This window comes from Gavialis gangeticus, unplaced genomic scaffold, assembly GCF_001723915.1.
Source record: "Gavialis gangeticus isolate Ggan-Ray unplaced genomic scaffold, GavGan_comp1, whole genome shotgun sequence".
Lineage (NCBI taxonomy): Eukaryota > Metazoa > Chordata > Crocodylia > Gavialidae > Gavialis > Gavialis gangeticus.
Genome location: NW_017729002.1, coordinates 16,371,504 through 16,392,203, shown reverse-complemented (window position 1 = coordinate 16,392,203; position 20,700 = coordinate 16,371,504). Strand labels below are relative to the sequence as shown.

Here is a 20,700-nt window from a genome sequence, read left to right as displayed (position 1 = left end):
GCATCTCCTTAGTTTACCAGTGAGAATATCTTAGGATACATCAAAGCTTTCCTGAAGTCAAGGTGTATCACATCCACAGAACCCATTCCCTGGGTTACACAGGATGACTGTAATTTACACTTTCATGCAAATGAGATATGCTGTTAGGCTTTTGGTTAAACTGCTACTGACAGCCCTACATGCCCCCCGATAGAGAACTCACTCTTAAACCAATATGGGTCCTCTGTAGGTGAAGAACTCAGGAAGTTGTGGAAGACTTTTTTTCATCCCTGACTTTAGATTAACTGACTGAGAACTCTCCCAGGTCAGTGCTAAGAGTTTTTTGCAGTTGTTGGGTTCTGGATTTCAAAGCAAAGGTACATATAATTTAAGTAATCTGTGAAACTTTCAGTCGGGGAAGAAAAAAAACTTTATGAACAGACTTGCTTGTGTTTTAGGTGCAATATAAACATCCTGTTAATGATCAATGAACATGGCATTTTTAGAAATGAGACCACAGGCTCAAAGCTCCCATCCAGATGTGCATTCCTTCAAAGTTTGGAGGGCATCCAGAGCTAAGACTTTGGATTAGGCTCATCTCCACTTCTGTTAAAATCTTCAGCTGTCTTTATTTTGTGTATGGTAATAAATTAGCTCTTTTTAAAGAGTTCTGAATTCTGGAAAAAGCCCTGAAAACGCTTTCTGATCAGATCCAGTTTTTCCTGGGTAGTGCAAATGGCTTCCTTAGAAAGCCATCTTGGTGAAATTTCCATGTTCTTTTCCTTTGGTCTTTAAAATGCTTCCTGTGAATTCAGTATTAGTGAAAGGTGTTTAGCACTTGAAATCCTTTCTTCATATGGCAGATATAACATGGATAGATAAGGCAGCACTTCCAGCTTTTGACTTGGAGCTGTGCAAAGTGTCCTTTCCCTTGATTTAAAAAGAGGAGCAACTCTAGGATTGGGGCCAGAGGTGTTCAGGTTCTATGGCTATGGTAGATGGATTTAAAAATGATTTTTTTATCATGATTTAAATAGATTTTAATCTTGTTAAGTCTTTTTTTCGACCGCACTTATTTTTCCTTGAAAACCATTAAAACTTGCTGACTTGCCTCTAAATATGGCTTATGAAAATTTGTACTGCTTTTGTTACAGGCATACATATTTGTTTAAATAATTATAGCTTAAAATACATGCATTCAGATTCAATTAAAAACATTATTTTCATGTTAGCAAATGGTTAATGCTCTCATTTTTATTTACTGAACGACTAATCTTTTACTTGCAGTTTTGTTTTAGGCTGCATGGTGAGGGAACTGGAATTCAATTAAATGCACAAAAACGGTATGTTAAGATTCTTAACTAGCCCCTTTACCCCTCTAAAAATGTGCTGGAAACACTGAAAAAAAAGTTTAACAAAATATGTTTTACATTTTCTAACTGATTGATTCATTAGAGAAAGTTTTACCATTAGAGGTGCACAGATGCATCTGTCTGATGTTGGATCGGTACCAATATAAAGAAACTTGATTGTATTGGAAATTGGCCTGATGTGGCTGATAACTTGGCCAATAAATACCCGTGCATGCGCAGCACATAGGCAGTGAGGAGCACAGCCTGGCAGCTTGGAGAGCTGCGTGCAGCTGGTAAATCCATGGTGGCGGGTGGGGAAAGGGAGGGGTGTGAGGGGGCAGATCAATGCCCCCCTGTGGTGAGGGAGGGAGTGGGGCTGGGTCTAGAGCAGGGGCTGGGGCAGGCGCTGCCCAGCCTCAGGGTGGAGTGTGGGACAGGCCCGCAGCTCATCCCGGGAGCATGAACAGGGGAAGTTGGCTTTTGCCATTGCTCAAACCCTGGGAGGGCACAGGGTGGGAGGAGGGCGTGTGCCCCTGGATCTGTGCAAGGAGGAGCAGGGTGGGCTGCAGCTGCGGGCTGGGGCCAGGGCTTTGCCAGCCTCTTTGCAGCATGTGGGGGGGCGGGGTTGGGCTGGGGCTGCACTCAGGGCAGGCAGTTGTCCCCCTCAGGGGAGGGAGGTTACAGGGGGCCTGTGGTAAATTTTTGGAGTTGCTGCAGCTCTCCTCATAGCCCTGCCTGCCTGAAGCACAGCCTGGCCCAGCCCCCACCAGGAAAAGCCTGGTGTAGCCCACAGCTGCAGCCTGCCCTGCCCCACCCCGCACAGATCCAGGGGCACGTGCCCCCAACCCCATGCCCTCCCATTGTGCACGCAGCGGCGGTAGTTGCTCCTTTCCCTGCACCCTCCAGACAAGCTGTGGCTCTGTCCTGTGCCCTGCCCTGGCTGGGCAGCGCCTGCTCTAGCCCCTACCTCACTCCCTCCCTCACCATGGGGGGATTGCCCCCACTACGCCCCTTCCCTCCCTCCTCCCCTTACACCACAACAAACTTACCAGCTGCACGCAGCTGTATCGGAAATCGAATCGGTATCAGTGGATATGCCTCCTTAAAAGTCGGCCATCGGTATCGGCCCCCTAAATTTCTATCAGTGCACCCCTAATTACCATCTAGCCATTAAATAGAATCACTTTATACATGGTGCTCATAGACAAAGTTCTAAAACAAGTAGATTCTATCACACAGGCCTTTTGCTTTCTACTCCACTTTATAAAAAGCTTCCTAGTTTTTTTGTTTTTGTTTTTTTCAGCTTCCAGTTCTGCACTCTCTAGTTCATTCAGATCCACATTACTGACTAATTTGAAAATTCTTGATGCACTTGAAAGAAGCTTTTACTATTACCAATTGGTTTAGCACATTAACAAACTCTTAGAACCAATACACATGCTCTCCTGGAGCAGACTTGATTAATCTAATTAGAATGTTCCAATGTGCTGCAGTGTTGCATGTATTTAGCAACCTATGTTTCAAAATGATGGTGGGGGTGCTTTAAAACTCATTGAACAAGCTTTGATTAAACACCCCCACAGCAATTTTGAAATGCGGGATGCTGAATACATGTGATACTGTGGTGTTTTAATTAGAGCGTCTGTCTGAGAGCTGCTCTAATTAAACACCCTCTCTCCCCCATTCCTGCTTGCTGTGCAGTATGTGTTTAGACACCCTCTGGTTCTAGGTTCTTAGACATGATTTTTACCAGTTCAATGGTTCAACTTTCTTAAAAATGAGACAACAGACTTACTTGGACTTTAAGATTATCATATTCTTCTTTAAAAGCAAATATTATCTTAATCAGATTTGATTTTTCAATTAAAAATGTTTTATTTTAGAGAAAATCACTTTTTATGTAACCTAACCACCGCTCATTCAGATAGTGGCTTCTGCCAAAAAGAAGACTTTTGTTCTTGAATGCTGCCTATTTTAGCATGAAAATAGGATCCTCTGTTAACATTGCTGCCATGCTAAACAATTGCAACAGCAGTGGTATAGGAATTATTTCTCCAGGATGTGGTGGCAGTAATGACCCACTATGCAGGCCCTTAGACTGAAAGTCAGAACAACTCGGTTCTGCCTTTTGGTTCCTTCCTTGCCTTTTGAGCAAGTAAATCATGCCTCAGTTTCCCCATACATAAAACGGGGATAATATTTGCCAGCCTCTGACATTCTGAGATTCTTGAATGAAAACTGTCATATAAGTACAGTGTGTGTTTTTTGTCGTAGAGGACAATGGATTCTCCAGGAGCCAAGATCCTTATTTCATGCAGATGTGGTAGGTAGTAAGGATCTTAGGAAGAAGATACAAATAAGCCGCTTTAATTCAAACCAGGCTATTTTCCCATGTTGGCTCTTTAAGCATGTCTTAGGTTAAGTGCAGCTGCCTGAAGTGGGCATCTCTGCTTCTCTGGATTCAGAATGCTGCCAGTAAAAGCCTTCTTTTGAAGCTCTGATTTTAGCTTTGCAAAGCAGTTCTGAAATGGCAACACTATAATTACTTTAATTTATTCTTTTCAAGTTTTGGTGAAAAAAATCTGGGGTGCATTTTTAGAACTCAGAGTGGAGAGCTACATTTTAGCACAATAATTGAAATTAATCTTCCCTGCCTCTGTTTTGTCTTTTTTTCTTTCAACTGCTTTGAGTCCCAACATCCAAATTCAAGGGCCAATGCATTCAACATTTACAAGTTCAGTTCTCTTTTTGTATCAGTATATCCAACAATTGCCTTGGGAGCAGAATTTCTTTAGAAAATAGAATAACTTTTTCCCTGTAAATGGAAACCAGTCCCTAAAGTAGGGCAGGCTTAAGCCTTGCCACCTTAAGCCATGACCAGTCTGCATCATGCTCTGGGGAGCTTCTAAGTGGCTGAAACCTGATTCTCTATTTACTTCACTGAAAAAACCTTCCCAGTATCCTAATCACGCCAGTAATACTACGGGCTTGAATCTTCTGCTTAAAAAAATTGGCCCATGCTGTGGCTGTGCTGTAGTTGGGGAAGGAGGCTTCCCAGGTGTTTGGGAAGCATCTTGTATGGAGACTGAGTTCATATATGAACCATAAAGATCTCCTTGCTTGCTTCTTGTGCTGCTCATTCCAAAGTGAATAGGTCTTTTTGACCAGAGGAAAATTCTTCCCTTTGCAAAGGGAAAATTGGTCTATTTCAGAAAATAAAGGAAATCCCCTGATCAAATTGCTTGGGCTGCATTTGAAAAGGAAATGACACCAGCACTGAGGCTGATGCCTCGCTAGCATGGTTCCAAGGAACACGTAACAGATCTCTCACTTCCCCAAATAACTGGATTGGAAAGTATTTTTTAACAGTCCTACTTCCTTAACTGGTTTCTCAGAATGCTTAGCATCCTGTCAGGCAAGGTTCTCTGGGTAGATGTGATATCTTTTACCAACTAGTTTTTATTAGTTGGTCTAATAAAAGATATCACATCTACCCGAAACCTTGCCTGCCTATGTCCTTAGACCAACACGGCTACAACCAACAACCCTGTAGCATCCTATCACTTTCTCTGTCCTCTCCCCAGTGCCAGCGAAACTCTCAAGCATTTGGCAACCAGCTATTCCCTACTGAGCATATTGGCTAACAGCCTGTGAGGAAAGTAAGAGTGTGAGTGTTGGGGGAAGGGAGAATGTGCAGCTCTGTACTGAATATGTGTCCGCTTGCCTGTTAGAAGTACTTAGTTACTATCTGGTGGTGTTGCAGTTTTCTGTGGAACCTTCCTGAAGGAGGGAAAACTCAATTTCACAGAGTTTGAGGCCCAAAAGGGGCCATTAGATGTTTCTAGTGTGACCTCCTTCATGATACTTAAATTTCATCTAATGTTATGCATAAATACTTTAGTTCAGAGGTCAGCAATGCTTCCTGGTGGGAAAGATGCAGGGGGTGCACTGGAATGACCCAGCTCAGGTCTGAGGTAGGTAGGCAGTAGGACCCAGGCATCTCTTCTGCATCTGCCTGCCCCATCACTGTGGGGTGGTGCAAAGATAATTCCCACTCCTCCCAAGCCCCAGTGACTTCCTGCACAGGGTAGTGCAGGCAAAGCCCCTGCTGCTTAAACCACACAGCTCTGCAGGCCACATCCAAAGGCAAGCAGGATAGATCCAGCCCACAGACTATAGGTTGCCAACTCTGCTTTGGTTGGGTTAAAGCATTTCTGTCTCCAGAAGAATAAGCTGCATGCCCCACATACTGGCTAGGAAAGATCAAGGTGCTACTAATTCAGAAAGCCTCTCTTATGGCTGGGAATTGATTAGGTGAAAGATGGTTAAATGGTCCCAGGAAGTGATCCATATCTCATGCTGTAAAGGAAAACAGATCTCCCCAAGATCCCTGCTAAGTCTGACCATAGGAAAATTCTTTTCTGACCTAATTCTGGTGATCAATAAGACATTGAGCATATATGCAAAAACATCAGTTAGACAGATGTTTAGCTGCACTGCCTCAAGAGCTCTGGTCCATGAGGTCCAGTGTCCCATCTGTAGTAGCTTCCGAAACCTCAGAAAAGGTCAAAATCCCTTCCACAGCTATCTTTACCTCTGATAAATCCAGCCAAAGATGCACTGGGAAAGGTGTTCTGATCCATGCTATATGACCAGGTGAGCCATGAGATTTGGTGATAGCAGGGGTACTCCACTGTGGGGTTTCTCTTTAAGAGTATGATTTATTTATTTATTTATTTATTTGGTTTACTTGTCTCCCTAATTGCTGGATTTTAGTACTCCTGTGTTATAGACCGACTCTTTCCTGCCATGTCGTTATCTAATGTTTATTAATAGTTGGGAGGTGTTATCAACACAGTAGGACACTGGCAGTATGACGAGACTTGTATCTTTGTGACGCTTTACTCGTTCCCTCAGACAATGCCTGAGTTTTTTAATCATCAATGGAATGGAATTCATATATGGTTGATCAACTCTCTTTATTGTTAACATTTTTCTTTTTATTTATCACTGCTACTATTCACTAACTTCAATACAACTTGTGTCTCTATCTACTGTTTTACATACTTTTGTTTCTATCTTCAGAAAACTTTGTTGCATTTATTCACCGTCACCACAACAACACAGCCACAAGAAGACAAAGTCTGATCTGGAATTATTTAATTTTTTTTTTCAGACCACGGTATTGCTTTCAGTCTATTCTTTTCTTCTCTTTTCCTTTTTTTTTGTGGGGTAGCACATATTTGGGCTCTTCTTCTCGTTGATTCACTCTGTAACACTGGCAGTCCTGAGTGAATTCCCTCAAAAACAACAATAACAAATAAACTTGAACAGGATAAGAAATAACTTTCCCTCTTTGAAAAAGCTACGAGCATCTGCCGCTCCCTTCTTCTTGTGGTTTCTATTTTTCAACCTTTCATCCTCCGAGCAATTACCCTGCTTCTTAAGGGACTTCAGATTCTCTCTTCTGGACATGTCCTGTCCTTTCTCTTGGACAGAACCATCTCCTGGGACTTCTCTGTCTCAGACTCCTTCATCTGAGCCTGTGCTCCATTCTCCCTTTTTTCTCTCACTGCCCCACTCCTCTCTGTGTCAGGCTATCTTAACGATATGGCTACTCCTAAAACGGTGTTCTCCCAGTGCAAACTTCTTTCTGTTCCCTCACTCTTATTTATAGCTAGTGCCTTTTCACATCCATGTTCTGGTGTAGGGGGCCAGATGAGTGGTGCAGGGCCCACTTGTGGGCCAGGTTGGATCCTATGCTGCCTTTGCTTGGACTACCACCAGATTGGACCCCCCCATTTGCCTCCACTGTTGAATCAGGGCCCCACACTTCCTCCACTCAGCCCTGCATTGCAAGATCAGGCCCCACTCTACCTCTAGCTGGTTCATGTGTGCCCAGACTGGGTCCTGGGCCATGTCTACACACTTATCCAGTGTACTGTTTGGCTGGCAGGACTCCCCCATGGGTCCAGAAACCCGTCTTCTAGAAGGGTCTAATCTTCTCCTTCACTCTAAGTGAAGTTAGTGCTTTGCCTTCCTTGAAGTGTATTCCAGTGATTAATTTCTCCCCCAGTTTGGAAATTGCATCTCTTTTTAAGGTAGAGTTTGATCTAATGTTCCAGCCAGTGGATCTTGTCATCAAGGTTGAAAATAGTTTTCCACTACTAGATTTTTTTTTCATACACAAGACTTGTATAGAGCATAGCTACTGTTTTACCTTCTTTTGGTAATCCGAGTAAATTTAGTTCCTTGAACCTGATCTAATAAGGCTCATTTTCCAACCCTCAAAACACTTTTGTGGCTCTCCTTTTGAGCTGTAGTATTTCCACAATCTTTAAGCATGCACATCACATCAGGACCAGGTGATGTGTTCTAGTATCAAACTTGCTAATGCCGTCTTTGCCACAACATTACACTGAGAGCTCATGTTAAGGCAATTATCTGGAGTTGCTGCTTTCCAAAACCGTCTCTCATCTTGTAAATTTCTTTCATCTGGCTATAGTAAAATATATTTTTGGATTGTGACCATCTCATTAATAATGTCAAGTATACTTGAAAAGGACTGCCTTTCCTGAAGCAGTGCTGGCTGAAATCAACCATGTATAGAAAAATATGTGTACGTATGTTAATTTTTGTTGATATTCTGAATTAGTCATTCTAATAATTTGTTTGCAGTGACATCAGGCTACCTGTTCATGATTCCCTGAAACATTTCATAGTAAATATTGGAATGACATTGTTAGTCCTCCAATCCTTTATAATTTTCCCCAGTTTTCAAAGGTCTATTTTTTAACAGTGGTTCAGAAGGCTCCTTAGCAAGGCAGTTTAAGACTCTTCTGTTTTTCTTACTTGGGCCTATTCATTGTCTTGTTTGAGGTGAAACTGTCTCCCACCTTGCTTTGTTATGGATGGTAAGTGTTCTGTTCCTCCCACATGTCTTCTGCTTTGTTTCATACTCAGATCAGAAATACTTCTTGGATGCTTCTGTCATTTCTATATCACTGTTCACAATTTTACCAACTACTTCTAGCAGTGTATGTATACTTGACCTGTGGATTTTTTCATAATATTTTTTAAAAGTGTGCCAGTTTGATCCTGTTAGCTCTAGGTGGTTCTTTGGTTTCCCTTACTATATTTTTTTTAACTTGAAATGTACTTTCATTGTGGTTTGCATCTCCTTTTGCAGTTTTTGTTATAAAATTCATTTTATTGCTGCTTCCACATTTTCTTTTTACCAAGATTGCAATTTGCCCAGTAACAGGATTTTTTTTAATATATCTATGAAATTGTTTTTTGGGCATCCAGTAAAATGTCCCTGAACAAGTTCTAGTTTTTGCTGTCTTTAATTTATTCCTAGTCACTTATGCCAATGATTGCTTTTTACTTTTGGAACATTAGTCCATTTTAAAATTCCAAAAATGTATGTGTATATTTGTTGGCATGTTCTGTTCACACAATGTAAAAATAATAAAGATAAACAGATCTTGATTGCTTATACTTAAGCAAATGCTAATGTTTAAGTCAGTAACTAATTTTTTGTCCACCAGTATTAGGTCCATGTGTTAGTATATGACTTTGTTAGGACATTTTTCTCTTTTTGTTTTTTAATGGGAACTTTAATGAGGTTTTATAACTGGCTACATGAGGGTTCCAGCAAATGTCTCTTACATTGAAGTCACATTTAAGAGTTACGCGTGCACATGCATGTGTATACCTGCTTGTGACAAGTGTTGATTAAGGAGCAGTTCATCCTGTTCTCCAGTGAAACTTGATAGTTTCTGGGGAAAAAAGCCCACTCTTACACCCTCTCTTTAGGCTTACAAGTTAGAACTATAGTCCATAAGTGTTCAGTCTTCTCAGATTTTTTAATTTTAACAAGAAATGGGGCCTTTGCACTTTTCCTTTCTTCCCCTATTCTGTCCTTATGGAAGAAGCTGTGATAAGGGTTTTTAACCTTCAGATCAGTCTCTCTAAGTTTCAGTTATACCTACTACATTACTTTTTATGTACTAGTATCTTTAGCTGCTGTCTTTTATTATCTGGGCTCCTAGCATCAGTGCATAGGCAATTAATTGTGTTTCTCTTAGGTTCCTTTGTGCTTGGGTTTGTCATGCATGTTCTCAGTGAGGGTGGGTTATAAATTTGAGTGAGAGGAAGACCTTTGTTTCTCTATTATTGTCCTTCTTGTGTGAGTAGTTTGAAGTACTTCTGATTACCTTAACTGCACAAGAGACTGATACCACTCTACTACTAAGACAGAGAAGTCAGAACTGTATAATAATTACTTCTACATATTGTTTCTAGGCAAATAATCCCCAACATACCTACAGGTTCAGTGGTGACAATTTGGCTTGCACCATGACTGAAAGGGACCTGGGGTAATTGATCATTGCATGAACATGAGCCGTCAGTGCAATGCTGTAGCTAGCAGGGCAAACAATACTTTGGCATGCATCAGTCGATGCATCTCATGTAAAACCACGGAAGTGATTCTTCCACTGTACATGGCACTAGTAAGACCACAGCTGGAAAACTGCAACCAGTTCTGGGTGGCGCACTTCAACAAGGATGTGGAAAAACTTGAGAGGGTCCAGAGAAGAGCCACCGGTATGATCAAAGACTTGCAAAGCAGACCATATGAGAAGAGGCTGGGGGACTTTGGCCTCTTCAGCCTAAAGAAGAGAAGGTTGAGAGGGGACTTGGTAGCACCTTACCGCTACATCAGGGGAGTACATCAAGAGCTAGTTGAATAACTGTTCACCAGGGCACACTTGAGGAAGACCAGGAGTAATGGATACAGACTCCTGGAAGACCACTTCAGGCTCAATTCTAGGAAAAACTCCTTCACAGTTAGGGTGTCTAGATTGTGACTGTCTAGACTGTCCCTCCATAGGTAGTGCAATCACCTACTCTGGAAATCTTCAAGAGGAGACCTGTCAATCACCTCACTGGGATCACCTGACCCCTGGTTATCTTCGCTGCATAGTGCAGTGGGGCTGGACCCAATGATCTTGTGAGGTCCCTTCCAGCCCCTAACAATCTATGAATCTATACTAGGAGATCTAGTGCTCTCCCATACGAAACCTTGCTCCCCACTAATTACCTCTCTCCTGCCTTCTCTTGCCCAAAAGAAAGGAGAGACTTCAGATAAGATTGTCCTGATATTACAGCTCCCTTTTAAATAGAAGTTTTCCTGATTTGTGTAATGGTTCCTGATCACATGCGCCTGCATTACTGCTGCCAAAGAAGTCTGCTCAAGTCGGTATTTAATCATGTGATGATGTCCTTTGGCTGTACTCCTGGAAGGTCCTATTCTCCTTCTGCCCCTAGGAGAATGGTCACTTCTGCTGCTTGTAGTCACAGATTTCTACACCTTATTTCTTCTTGTCATTTAACTCCATAGCCTCACCGTGTGGGATTTTCTGTGATACTGTCTGTCTGTCTGTCTGTCTGTCTGTCTGTCTGTCTAGATATTGGCATCTAGGGATTCCAGGGAATCCTCCTTAATCATGATGGTGGACAAGCTGTTCTCAAGACCCCGACCCCTTTCCTTCATAATATCTACTGGCTTCACTTCATGCAAAAGCTGTTCTTTCTTTAGGCAGATGACTTGATGCATGTCATAGGAACTGATGGCCCTGTTCATCCTTGTTGTTGAGATGAAACTGTATGTTTTAAATCAAGCTCCCAAATTACCTCTTAAACCCTCGTGGAAATTCCCTTGTTAAATGTTTTTTTGTTAAATGCCTTTAAAGCTTAGCCTAATAAATCAGCCCACATTGACAAGCAGCCTAATCAAAGCTTACACACCTGGAACAAACATAGTTGGGGCCAGAGTTGCATCCCTAAATATAATTACCAGACTCAAGGGTCCTGACTTGCTTAGTCACCATCAACCCAAGGTCATCACTGTCCTTGCAGGCAAAAGTCCCATGGAAGCTTTTTCTGTAAGTTCTTTACTAGTCTCCTCTGCCTTAAGCTTCTTGTTTCATATGACCAGCTCCATAAGTGGCATCTTTCAAGCTGACAATGATGGCTCCTCTGTATGTGCTGTATTTAATGCTTTCGAGACACTTTCTGTAATCTGGCAAAAAGGCTGCACACACTGGGTGCCATGTTATTCCTTAATGGTTCCCTAAGAATTTTCTGACTACAGGCATTTTGCAGTATTGGGAAAGGTTTTTCAGTTGTCAGCCTAACAAAGCAGTGAGAACCAGCCCTGTGACTAGATTTAAATTAGCCATTTGGTCTGGAGATGTGCTCCAAGGAGCAATTTTGTGCTGTGCAGGGAATGAGGCATTGGCTTCCCCATCTATGTCTAAAGAGCTTTCCTTGTTTATGTGCTCTACAAACAAAAGAGACACTCTTTCCTGTGCTACTAATGCTGCCAAGCTTCTTTTCCATTATAAGACCCTGGCATGAAGCTTCACTCTTTGTACTATAGCCACAAAGATGCACAGCTGATTTTATTGAAATGTTTTATTAATCATGTCCGTAATATTAGATGCTTCAAACCTCCCACCTCAATCCGTTTAAATCAACACCAAAGATGATCCTGGCTTATTTGAACGCATTACTGTATCCATTCTCCCTGCATCTAGAAATTTGAATTTGATTTATTTTGATGTTTAGTGAACCAGTTACTGAAGGCCATAGCTTGCCTTAGTGACTGTATTCATTTGAGCCTTTATAGACAGCATACAGAAATACCAGAAAATCTGGTCGTTTTAATAGTCTGCTTATGTGCGTTTCCTCTGAAAGATACTCTTGTTTCTCTCTGTAATGGACACAGGTGATTGATTAAATTGGTTTTGTACAATCAAAAGGAGATTTCTTCTGAGTGAAGAAAACTGGGCTGAGATGGTATCTTTTGCTGTGCATAGTCCCCTAAACCCACTAGAATGAAAATTAGGCTGGCATAGTAGAAAAGCCAATTTAAAAATGCTTTCCAAAGTCTCTGCGTTCTTCAGCAGCAGAGGTGGCTTTTATTTTGATCTGTCTTCTCATCACTAAACATTACCATGTAACATGCATAGTCTTTCTCAGGAATGCAGCATTGGCTTCTATGCTAGGTCTTTGAAATCCATTCTACTTCCATCTGCCATTAATAACCAGAAATGCTGCTTTGGATCCCTGCTATTCCCTGTTCCATGGTTAATATTTTTCTGCAGGGGATGGCCCTAGCCACTGGAGTGCCATCTCTGCCTTATCTTTGCAGAAATGTTACTATTGTATTATTTGCCTGGTGCCCACAGTCTCAGTAGTTTTGACAGGATACTGTAATACCTAGACACTTTCCAAGCACCTTTCATCCAGGGATTTCATAAATGTTCTACTGAAGGAATCCCTTTGTTTGAGATGCATGAGGCATAATGCTTCTTAGTAAAATGCAGCCACATTTGGCGGGGGGAGGACCATAGCAAATCTTAGCTTTCAGCAACAACTACAGCAAGTGAAGAACTCTGCAACAAGTTAAAATTAGAGAATGCCATTACTGGATTTGATATTTCTTGATGTAATTGGTGGCAAAAAGAATTGTGTGTACTTTATAAACAACAGGATTATGTATCCTTGAATGGCCATATAAGGGATTAGGACTGCTAATCTTGCCCTGTCACCTAAATTAGGACCTCCTCTTTAACTTCTGTTAGCACTGTTTGATGCTAATTTAGGAAGAACACTGAGTACTGAGTTTTTTGTGCCCTTCCCACAACAGATAACACATGTAGCTGGCCTGACATTGCAACCTGATGGAATTGTAGTGAAGATGTGGCTTCAGAAAGATGGCTTGAGGGGGGCAAAGAATGTTCCAGTTTCTTCCTTGTCTGTTACACTATTAAGCTGCTCCTTAGCTTCCACCTAAGGCCAGAGAGTAGGGCAGGCAGGATGCTTATGTAGATGATTGAAGTCTTGGGAATACAGTACACTGTTTCTGGGCTGCACTGGATGCAAATGGAAAACTTTCAGGCTAGATTTGGGCAAAGGTCATTTAGATGCCAGAGGTGCTGTTCATGAAGTCTATATGGTAGTGCTTCTCAGTCATCTGTGCTCAGCCAAGGGAATTGCTGGTCACATTTGAAGGACAATTAGTCCTTGTTACAATCTGGAGAAGAACTCTTATTGGCTGTTTGCTAAACTCTTAGTTTGCTGGGGCTCAGCAGAGTGTGAGGTACATCTCCAGATGTCAGTTCTGTCAGATGCCCTTCTGGCAGTGGCCAGGCCATGAGACTTGTTCCCACAGTCCCAAGCTGTTTCGGTAGCTTTTTTGCACTCCTGCAGCCAAGCAAACTTTGATATTCCTCGTTTACTATTTTCTTCTACAAATTTGTGTTCTGGAGCTTGTGTTATTGATTGATATGCAAAGCCATACACCAGCCTGGTGCTCTCCCTCTTCAGAAAGCTGCTGCACTGGGATTCCAAGTGCTCTAAAATGAAGTCTTTGAAACTTCTGCTCCTTGTTGCCTTCCTTGCCTTCACAATGACATGTGGTTTACTTCCCTCTCCAGCACTCAAGTGTTGGGCTTTGTTTTGACAGGTCTGTGTCATGGCATCTGTCTTGTATGGCTGCCATTGAGTTTTACTCTCAGAGCTCCTCCAGGCTTGCTGTCGCCTTCAGCAAGGCACTTTCCTTTTCTGTACTTCAGTTTCTCTACCTGCACAATGGGGTTTTTACCCTGTCATGGAGTTCTGATTCTTTGAGATCCAGTTGTGAAAGGAGCTGTGAGAGCACAGAGTATTCAGTCTGACTGACTGTGCAGTAAATAAAACCTCACTCACTTGCTTACCCTGTAATTTGTACACAAAGGTTCTGTTTTTCTTTTTTCCCCTCAGCCCACTAATAGCAGAGACTAGAGTGACCACCTATTGCTGAAGCTGTTATTTTATTCAGTGTAGTTCAGAACATTTTCTAGTATATTGTGAAGTATTGTCATAATTAAGATAAACCTACTTGTGGCAAAAATCAACAGTGCACACTGTATGATGGCTTGTTCACTCACCTATTAACTTGCAAAATCAGTCATTCACAGCGGGTCTTCCACAAATTAAAATAGTGCTGCTGACCCCTAATCAGCCTTAAAACTGCTGCCATCTTGTCAGTTACTGTAGCTGCTATGGATTTCCACCAAGACCATGCCAGTTTGCACCAGCTGGGAATATGGCACTGTGTTTCATAGTTTCATAGTTGATAGGGTCGAAAGGGACCCGAGCCTGACCCCCTGCCATGGGCAGGAAAGAATGCTGGGATCAAATGACCCCAGCTATTTGTTTTGAACATGTAACTTTTTGGGTAGACCAGTGAGGTCCTTAGCTTTTCTGTAATCTCCTTTAGGCATTTATACTGTGCTTGTCACCAAGGCCAGCTTGCCCAAATGAGATACTGAAACCTGAAAAAGAAATGGCCTTTTCCCCCCACAAGACTCTTGAGCACTTCCTGCTCCCCTGGACTTGAATGGAATTTGTGGGTGTTGAGTTTCTCTGATCATCAAGTCCTTAGGCTTAGGTGCCTGCATGTAGATTTAGGAGCCTAATTTTAAGCCCTCACATTTGAAAATATTGGCCTGAGCACTTCAGGATAAGGGCAGATGAAGAGGTACTCCTTTCTGACCTGTTGTGAATGGCAGGTTTGTAAAGGTGTTCCTTGCAGGACAGATGTAGTCAGTCTCCTAAGTCATAATGATGTTAAACCTCTTGAATGTAATATGGCTGCCTTGGAGCACTCTGCTTTGGTCTCTGAAGAAGCCCATTTTCTGGGAACACAACCTGTCCAAGAGTCCTATCAACAGATTGGAAAAACATGACTGTTAAGCACTCAAAAGTGCATCCAAAGAGCAATCAACTGTATCTTGCAACCATGGCAACAAAAGTGTTACTAAGGAGATTTGGGAAGCTTAAGCTCGGAAAGCAAGACAGAAAATTTGAGTGAAATAGCTGTTGTATAAATATGTGGGGGCTGCATCGTGCTAATGGCTGGGAACACAGATGGGGTTTCCAATCCCACAACAGGTGGTGGCTGCTGCTGCTGTTGGGCTTCTCTGGATCCCTTAGAGGAGCTGCCTTTCATAGTCCCTCTTTGTGTGCTCTGCTGTTAAACAAAGAGCAGCCTTGCCAAAGTAACCTGCAAGTGAGCTTCCCGGACGCAGCTGCTACTTCAGCAGTTAGTAGTTTGTTGAGCTCTATGTCTGCATACAGTCCCTGAATGCAAACCTAGGAAGTTTTTTATTTTCTTTGTGCCTGTGTGGGCTCTGTTAACCTCCAGCTGCAGTGCAAAATAGGGTTGGTTTTTCTGGATCAGCCAGCAAGGGGGATAGCTGCCAAGGGGGTATCAAGAGATCTCTCCTGTATTGCTTGGCAGAGCACTGCCTCTTTACTTTGTGCTTTGCCAGGATATGAGCCACCAACAAAGGAGTTAGCCAGAGAAATCTGGAGTGATAACCATCAGGGAAGGTACTGTCCTTTCTCAGGCAATTTAAGGAAAGCCTTCAGATCCCTGAAACAATGCTGCGGGGTGGAGAGAGAGGTAGTGTTTAAAAGGAAGCCTCATTGGAGTGGCTGTGATATTTTAAGTTGGTAGCTGTGTTGTGATATTCCAGGCCTATGATTGATTGCTCCCCAAGTCAAACTAGTGAAACCCTCTTTGGGAGCCAACAAATTCTGTGCCAAAAGCCTTGTATTTGGAGTTACTTAATGGAGCGAGAGAGAGGGGTTTAAAAGTGCACTTTGGGTACCCCAATCATTGACTGTGGCCAACATTTGACTCCAGTCCCCTTCCCACCCCACCTATATCAAATAGACACAGGCTGACCCCATCTGAAACCACAAACTCTACACTGATAGTAGTCTGTTTTACAACCATGTTGTACATGCTACTTCCCTGCAAACCTCCTTCCTGGCTTCCTCTCTCCTTACATGTTTTGGTCATAGTAATGGTCCTCCTTCTTGCCCAATATTCTGCTCTCCTCCTCATCTTCCTTCTCCCTTCTCACCACAGGAGCTCACTCCTTTCCTTTTGCTTGACTTTCACTTGATCCCCTGCCTCCAAAGCAGTCTCTCAGGCAAAAACCCTATTTTCCAAACAACATTTAAGTATCGCTGACCATCATATCTTCTTTGGTGTGTTTATAATAACCAGTGGTGAAGCGTGTGTATTGTCCCACTCTAGTCTAGTCACTAGACTAGAGTGGGATAATACTTCACCACTGGTTATTATAGATTTATAGATTTTTTTCACCAGTGGTTGTTATAGATTCATAGATTTTTGGTGGGAGTGCCAAAAAACCCCACAATGCCTGCCTTAGAAGACACCAGAGTGCCGGCATGCCAGAAAAACAAAATGAGGGCAGGGGGTACATGGCAGGATCCCCTGCCCTGCAGCCTGGGCTCTGTAGCTGTCACCAGCTATCCAGAACCTGGGCCAGCTGCAAACATCTGCTGCCTCTCTGCCCCAGCCCTAGCCCCGGGCTCTGGGGAGGCAACACATACCGGCAGTGCTCCCCACTGTGCTGCCGTCTTCGCTTCTGCAAAGCAGCGTTGGAACCCAGTGCGGCAGGGCACAGCGGGGGGCACAGAAAGCTGCTTGCTTCAAGCTTCCACACTCCCACTGCTCTGTGTCCACCAATGCACCACGTGTCTGGGCATTTCCCCCTCCCCACCATGCCTGGGCATCCATCCACCACATCCCCAGGATCCCTTCCCCCTTAACTCCCTGCCCTATGTGTATGGGAGTTCTGCCACACCCTTGGTTTATCATCTGTGGGCTTCTTTAATGCATCACACCTTTCAGGTGTCCTAGGCTACAGGCTCCCTGAGCCCTGGGCTGTACCACCTTGCCCTGCCCCCTGGGGCAGGGAAGGAGGAGCAAGAGGGAGAGGGAACCCAGAGGCTTCTGCAGCTGGAACAGTGGGAGGATTGGCAGCTGGATGGGAGCCCATGGGCTGCAATTTAACCAACCCCTTGCAGGCTGCATGTGGTCCATGGACCACCAGTTGGACAACCCTGGCTTTAGCAGAGCTGTGCCATAGTTCCTAGGTCAGCAGTGGGCAAAATACAGCCTGTGAGCCAGATCTGGCCTGCTGTGGGATTTTGCCTGGCTAGTGGTAGGTCCCTCAGTCCCACCCAGCCCAGGTACAGGGGGCAGCCCAGGTTGTGGCGTGTGTGGCTGGTCCTGCCACCCCTGCGTGCACAGCGGGACTGGGACGGCATGACAGCCGGACTCGCTTCCCAGCAGCCCCAGTGACAGTGGCTCCTTCCAACTGCTGCAGCCATGACTGACTTAACCCTGCTGCCTGGGCACCCCAGTCCACATGTCCTGCACCCACTGCTGGGGGTGTGACCCATGTGGGCAGAGTGGATGGCTAGGCAGATAGGATGGAGCTGCGGGCGAGAAGCGAGCAGTGTTTGGGAGTGGGATGGGCAGGTGAGGCTGCGATCGCAGGGCAGTGACAGCGTGGGGCTGAGCTGTGATCTCCAGCCTGCGTGGCCCTATGACAGCCATGGGTTCTGCAGATCACAGGGGTGTGCAAGGAGTGGAATGTAGTTCTGCCATGGGCCCCAGCCCTGTGCTGTCACTGCCCTAAGATCCCAGCCCTATATGCAGCTTCCTGTTTGCCTCTGGCCCCATCCCATCTGCCTGGCCACGCGCCGTGGCTGTGTAGATCCTGGCCGGTCTCCATGGAGACCCTTGGATTGCTGGATGGTGTGGGATTGTGGCCCGGAGCAGAGCCATGATTTGCTCCTTGCACACCCCTGCCTGCTGAGCCAGCGGCCATTGTAGGGGTGTGTGGGTAGCGGATCGTGATTCTGCCCTGGCCCTGCACTGTAGACCACCCTGCAATCCCAGCCCTGCCTGCCCCGATCCCCACCTGCCTGCAGTGCCATCCCAGCCACCCAGCTGAGTGTGTGTCACATAGGGAGTTTTGGTGAGCTGTTGAATGGGGGGTGGGGGTGTGTTGCTGACCTGGCCCATGACAGCTCACCAAAACTTGCTGTGGCCCATGGGTCCACCCTGTCCTCAGTTATTGTATGCAGGGTTTGCTAAATTTGTAGTAGATTGTACACATCTTGGATAAAAAATGTTGTTTTCTCTGTAATTCCTAATACTCCTCATAGACTGTACACACACTGTTTAAGTGGCAACAGGTAGGAACATCTCTTGATGATTAATGTCATACTGGAACTTTTCATCTGGGCCAGCTTGTTACTAGAGCAGAAGAACTGGACTGGTAGCTTTTTTGTCCTCAAAGAAGTCTGGCCCTATTCTTCCTATTGGTGACATGGTATCAGCACTGAGACTTTGTACAATGGAGGAACTATAACTCTGTTTAGGTGATGCACCCCTCCCCCCTGCTGACACCGTCGGTGGTGGCTGTGGGCGGTTCCCACTTGCTGCTCAGCGCCGCCAACACCAGTGTGGTGCCTCCCCAGTCTCGGGAGGCACCAGCTGTTCATGGGTGCAGCCATGCTGTTCTCAGATCAGCAGTGCTGTGTTTTTTAGAATGGGGGAAGCATTTGTGAGCTGTGGAGAGCAGAATGGTGGGGGGAGGGGATGTCAAATATCATTCTTTTTTGCCAAGCTGTCTTCTGGTTCTAGAATTTTCTCTGTGAATCCATTAGATCACTAAATGCTGTTCCCAGGGTGGGAGGAGTAGGTCACCTGGTATGTAAGTGGTTATTGTGAAAATGTGTTGGATCACTGCTCATGTTTTCAACTGTGTATGTGCAGGGAGGAACCAGGCTTCCTTGCTGAAGAAACTGAAACGTGACCCTGTTGGACCATCATTGTGCCTACACTTCTGATCTGTGGAGTTGGCCTTTGCTTAACTGAGGTCCCTTGTTTGTTGTGTCACACGGTGCTCCTTGACTACTCATATTTCCAGCCAGTACAGTACAGACCCCATCAAACCCTACTGAAGATCAAGGATGTGTTTCGGGGCTGCCTTTCCCTCTTTTTGCTGAATCTTTACCTTCTTGCTTTGACCTTTTCCATTCCCTTTTGTCTCCAAAGTGAATGGCTGTGAGCTCCCGCCAGCTTTGCCTCTTAGAGTTGCCATTTGTGATTTCTTGAAGGCCGACAGGCGTGAATGACTTAGAGCCCAGCAGAGAGCAATAATTTGTTACAGTGAGTTTTTTTTTTCCCCCTCTTCAGATACAGCACAAAGAATCCTTCTCTGCAGTCTGAGACAGTTCATTACAAGAGAGGGGTGAGCCAGCAATTCTCCCTGCCTTCCTTCAAGATCGATTTCTCAGACTGGAAGGATGATGAGGTAAATCTCTCCTTAGACTCTCCTCTCCAAGACCTTATTGTTCTAGAAGCAGTGGATAATATTTGTTTAGTTTCTCTGAGTTTTATAGCTGAAAAATTACCAGTTACAGCTGCTATAACATGTTTGTCAGTGTGGGTTTGGAGGCACTGGGAAGAGTGGGTGTGAAACATTCAAAGCAATTTGGTAGATAAGTTGAGGAAAACAAAAAATAGGGTGTTGCTGTATTGATGTGAGAGGACAAATTTGTCCTCTCAAATTTGGGCCCTGAATTGAGTGGTGCTAGGCCTTGCTGGCCAGGTGACCTTCTGACCCACGGGTGGGCAAAATACAGCCCGTGGGCTGGATCCAGCCTGCAAGGCTATTCTGTCTGGCCCGCAGGGCCCCTAAAAAAAATTTAGAAAATTAATATTTATCAGCCCTTGGTTGCCATCAAAAATGACAGGAGTCAGGGGCAGTAGGACCCAGGAAGCCCTGGCAGGCTCCTGCAACAGCAGGGCCTGCCTGGGACCATGAGGCTGCATTGCGCTGGAAACTCAGGTAAGTGTGGAAGGAAGGGCAGGGGAGGAGCCCGGGGAAAAGCTGAGGGTGGGGAAAAGCGGCCCTTCACTCGCCCCATGGCTGGTGCTCCCTGCTGCAGCTGCTTGCAGCCCACACGCAAGGCTATCCTGAGCAGACACAGGCAGCCCCACGTGGGCTGCAAGCAGCTGTAGCATGGAGCAGTGGCCATGGGGCGAGTGAGAGGCTGTTTTTCCCTGCGCTCAGCATCAGCTTGTAACCCGGCCCTGCTGCCAGCCTGGGCTCTATGCCAGCTCCGGGCTCACCTGTCGGGGCTGCGCACAGTGGCAGCAGCTGCAGCCCCTCCACATGCCATGTCAGGCAGTGTTGGCTGCTGCTGCCTGCCTGGAGCTTGCGCGCTGGACAGCACAGAGGCGGCGGTGGCAAACACTGCCTGGTATGGCAAACGGGGGGCTGCAGCTACTGTTGCCATGCACAGCCCTGACCAGTGAGCCTGGAGCTGCGTGGAGCCCAGGCTGGTAGTGGGGCTGGGTTACAAGGTGGTGCTGAGTGCGGTGGGGGGAGTGGCCCCTCACTCGCCCTGTGCCCAG

General features: G+C 44.9%; 1 protein-coding gene across 8 annotated transcripts in view; it reads left to right on the top strand.

Moving 5' to 3' along the window:
• The window catches only part of MGRN1 (mahogunin ring finger 1), a 213,561-nt gene that overhangs the window by 76,962 nt on the left and 115,899 nt on the right, over positions 1-20,700 (top strand). For all 8 annotated transcript variants that reach the window (XM_019507531.1, XM_019507529.1, XM_019507530.1 and 5 more), the window contains exon 5: positions 19,477-19,594. In XM_019507531.1, coding sequence (XP_019363076.1) covers positions 19,477-19,594 — 118 coding nt within the window. The remainder of the gene's footprint in view (positions 1-19,476; positions 19,595-20,700) is intronic.